We start from the raw sequence: 3,284 nt of genomic DNA, 5'->3' as shown, positions 1-3,284 counted from the left end.
TTTAAAATTTTTTTAATTTTATAATTTTATAATTTTATAATCTTAAAATATTTTTAATTTTAAAATATTTTTTATCTTAAAACTTTTTAATTTTATTATTTTTGTAATTTTAAAATTTCATAATTATATAATTGTATAATTTTGCAATCCCTTATAATATATAAGTATTTTGTGATAACATTTAAACACGATAACATAGGATAAGTTAACTATGACGTCATACAATAAAACATAAAATCTAACTACAAAGAGTAAAATCTATCTAACTACGGAGACCTAGTTAGAAAATTTTTAAAATATTGATTCATATATCACAAAAATTTAATAGAGATTGAATTGAAGTAAAAACATAATTAAGTCTTTAAATAAAATAATTATTAATTATATAATATATACCTGTCACTTATTTAATTTAAACTCTAAATCTTATAAATTTAAAATTATAATGAGAAAGTGATTCCATATAATATTTTGATATCATAATTTATGAATCTATTTTCGTATCATAATTTATGAACCACAATTTAGCAAAAATTTATAACGTTTCACAGTAGGTAGGTGAATGTCGCGGTAGTTCGTTGATGATCGCTACCATATCCCAGCTGAGACACGCAACTGGTGGCTGCTACTTGCTCAACATCTGGTATCTCCAATCTCTCAATTCATGGAATAATTACTACCATTTCCCGTTTTCAGAAAAGATTATTCTCTTCTTCCTTTTACTGCTCATTGTGGTTCTAACGTTGGTTTGCTTCGCGTTATTGTTATCCCGCGACATGTTTGTGAAAATGCGTAATAGAGATGTTTTTCTTGAGTTGGGGTCGCCCCTCTGCCCAAGACCAAAAAGCTTGCATCAACAAGTAAATAACACATAATTTAGCTTCTTTACTGTGAAATTGATATCCCCTTTCTAAGTGCATTTTTATGTGGCTTATTACGTTTTGTCATGTTACCAGGTCTGGTACTCTCAACTACGATGACAAGTATAAAGGAGCTACTGCTAAATCATTGTCTTCCCTTAAAGCAGACGAGGGGCTCTCCAAAGATGGATTTTTACTGAATGAGGCACGAGTTCTGGTTGGTTCTGGTATTGAGACTTTTGAAAAAGGCAAGAGTGCCCTCAAAAGTTGGAGGTATGTTCATATATGAATAAGAAAGTAAAGGTGTATTGTGGTTTTAATCTGCTTAAGTTTTTGAAGTGAGTAACCTAAATTTTCTCATTTTTTGGAAGTTTGTTTCTTCTTTTAGTTGTTGTGTGTTTACATGGGTTTATTGTGGGAAAATTGCTTGCAGGCATTTTGGATTGAATTGGGCATTTGTTGATCCGAAAACACCAGTTCAACCAGGAGTGAAATTCTGTGTTTGTGTCAAGGAGTTGTTTCCGTGGCTCATGATGCCACTTCAAGTTGTGTACGTAAATGAAACTGCAAAAGCCAAAAACCGCCGGGCCTCCTTTGGTTTCGGAAGTGGCACTCTTCATGGTCACTTGCTGGTAACCCCTTTTTCGTCCGTCTTGCTGTTTTTCTTTTCCTCTAACTCTTTTTATCTCGGCCCTTTAATTATATTTTTTAAGTTATTTTTTTATAGATTAAATATATTTTTGGTCTTTTAATTTTCCATAAAAATTGAAATTAGTTTCTCTTCCAACCTTTAGTTCAATTTAGTCTGCGTAAATTTAGTTTTTTTAACCAAATTTTGTTAAGTTTATTTAACATTTCAAACGCATTTCAGGATAGTATTTGAGTTCTTTATACAGTTTGATATATCTCCAATTCAATGTTATCGGAGAAACACCTTTAAAACGTCAAATAAACTAAACAAAATTTGATTAAATGGAATAAATCCATGTATTTCTATAAATGAAGGGCTAAATTAGTCCCAATTTTCAAAAAGACACTAATTCCAATTTTTATTTGGAGTTAAGGGACAAGCATATTTAACTATTTTTTTATTTAAGTTTGTTTAGATATAATACTTTGACTTGAGTTGGTGCTTTTTTATGCATTTATACTCTTGCAGAAGACGATTTAAGTTCTCTGTTTGAGAGTTTGTATATGCATATATGCATATACTTTGCAATTGCATAATGATATATAAGGAACACTTTACACTTCCAAGTAAAATTTGTGGTTATGGTCACTTCACTGCACCCATGTCCCTGTCATAGGATGTATAAATGTCCTTCCGCACATAATTCTTTGTAAAATTCAAGTTTAACTGAATTTTTTTAGTTACTGGTTTTACTTGTCGACATGTTCTTGCTATTATTTGCCTCTGAAAAGGGTTTAAGGATGTTGCTTAAGTTCTGTTATTCATTCTAATAAATTCAGAATATCTAACTGGGGAGTCACTTGAGTTCTGGTATAATTTACTAACCTACAATCACGTTACCATGTAGCATGTTTCTTTCTGTAGTCTTCATTTTACATATTCTTAATGGTGTTGTTTTGTGAGATAAAACATAGCAAACTCCACCCTATTCCTTACTACTGTAATAAACATTTTTCTTTCAGTAAGTTGTCTCGGGCTTCATTGTATATTTACTTCTATAGCAATTGTGTATGCTGAACTACACACAAATATGGGAAAACTAAATAGTTTTAGTATGTTAATGCAGAAAATGCTTTCAATAAGTTTCACTAACCTTGATTGGTACCTTGTATATGAATCCTTTTGCAAACAAGCCATGATTATTTTAAATGTGTTATCCTTTTGGCCACAGGCAGGGGAAGAGCGCTTTTCAGTGGAGATAGATGAGAACAATCAGGTTTGGTACGAAGTGCTTTCTTTCTCTAAGCCTGCCCACATTTTATCATTTCTTGGATACCCTTATGTGATGCTTAGACAGAAACACTTTGCCAATGAATCTTCCAAGGCTATGCTGAAACATATTAGTTCTTCAAAATCCTAATGAAATACTGTTTATGTTATTTGTAATTGAAGATCATTTGAATCTTTATGTTCCTTTTCCTCCCCTTTTTGGGTAAAAATGCTGCCCCTTTTCCCTTGTCCGACCCTTCTCTAAAACATTCCTTCATTAAAAACTGTGTCATTATGCTGTTTCGTTTGGCTTTGGTGATGGATGGGACGCTATCTTCCCTTTACTCTTTTACTATCCCTGAGACGCTTTCTAGTTGAACTCTGTTGATATGCGCCTTCATATGTTTTTAGCAAAATTTTCCAAGCTATATTTGTCGTTTTGGACTGCAATTTTTATTTCAAGAACAAATAGCTTCACAGAATGACAGATTAAGAAACAAAAGCTTTTCCAAACTATACTATCT

General features: G+C 31.7%; 1 protein-coding gene across 1 annotated transcript; it reads left to right on the top strand.

The window, feature by feature from the left end:
* Nucleotides 1-469: 469 nt before the first annotated feature.
* LOC114177227 (UPF0548 protein At2g17695) lies at nt 470-3,079 on the top strand. The gene is made up of 5 exons (XM_028062494.1): nt 470-643; nt 800-860; nt 957-1,133; nt 1,294-1,492; nt 2,723-3,079. The coding sequence occupies exons 2-5, from the start codon at nt 802-804 to the stop codon at nt 2,909-2,911; spliced, it is 624 nt and encodes a 207-aa protein (XP_027918295.1). The 5' UTR covers nt 470-643; nt 800-801; the 3' UTR covers nt 2,912-3,079.
* Nucleotides 3,080-3,284: the final 205 nt, after the last annotated feature.

This window comes from Vigna unguiculata, chromosome 3 (genome assembly GCF_004118075.2).
Source record: "Vigna unguiculata cultivar IT97K-499-35 chromosome 3, ASM411807v1, whole genome shotgun sequence".
NCBI lineage: Eukaryota > Viridiplantae > Streptophyta > Magnoliopsida > Fabales > Fabaceae > Vigna > Vigna unguiculata.
Note: the sequence above shows the minus strand (reverse complement) of the source record. Positions and strands in the feature narration are given on the sequence as shown.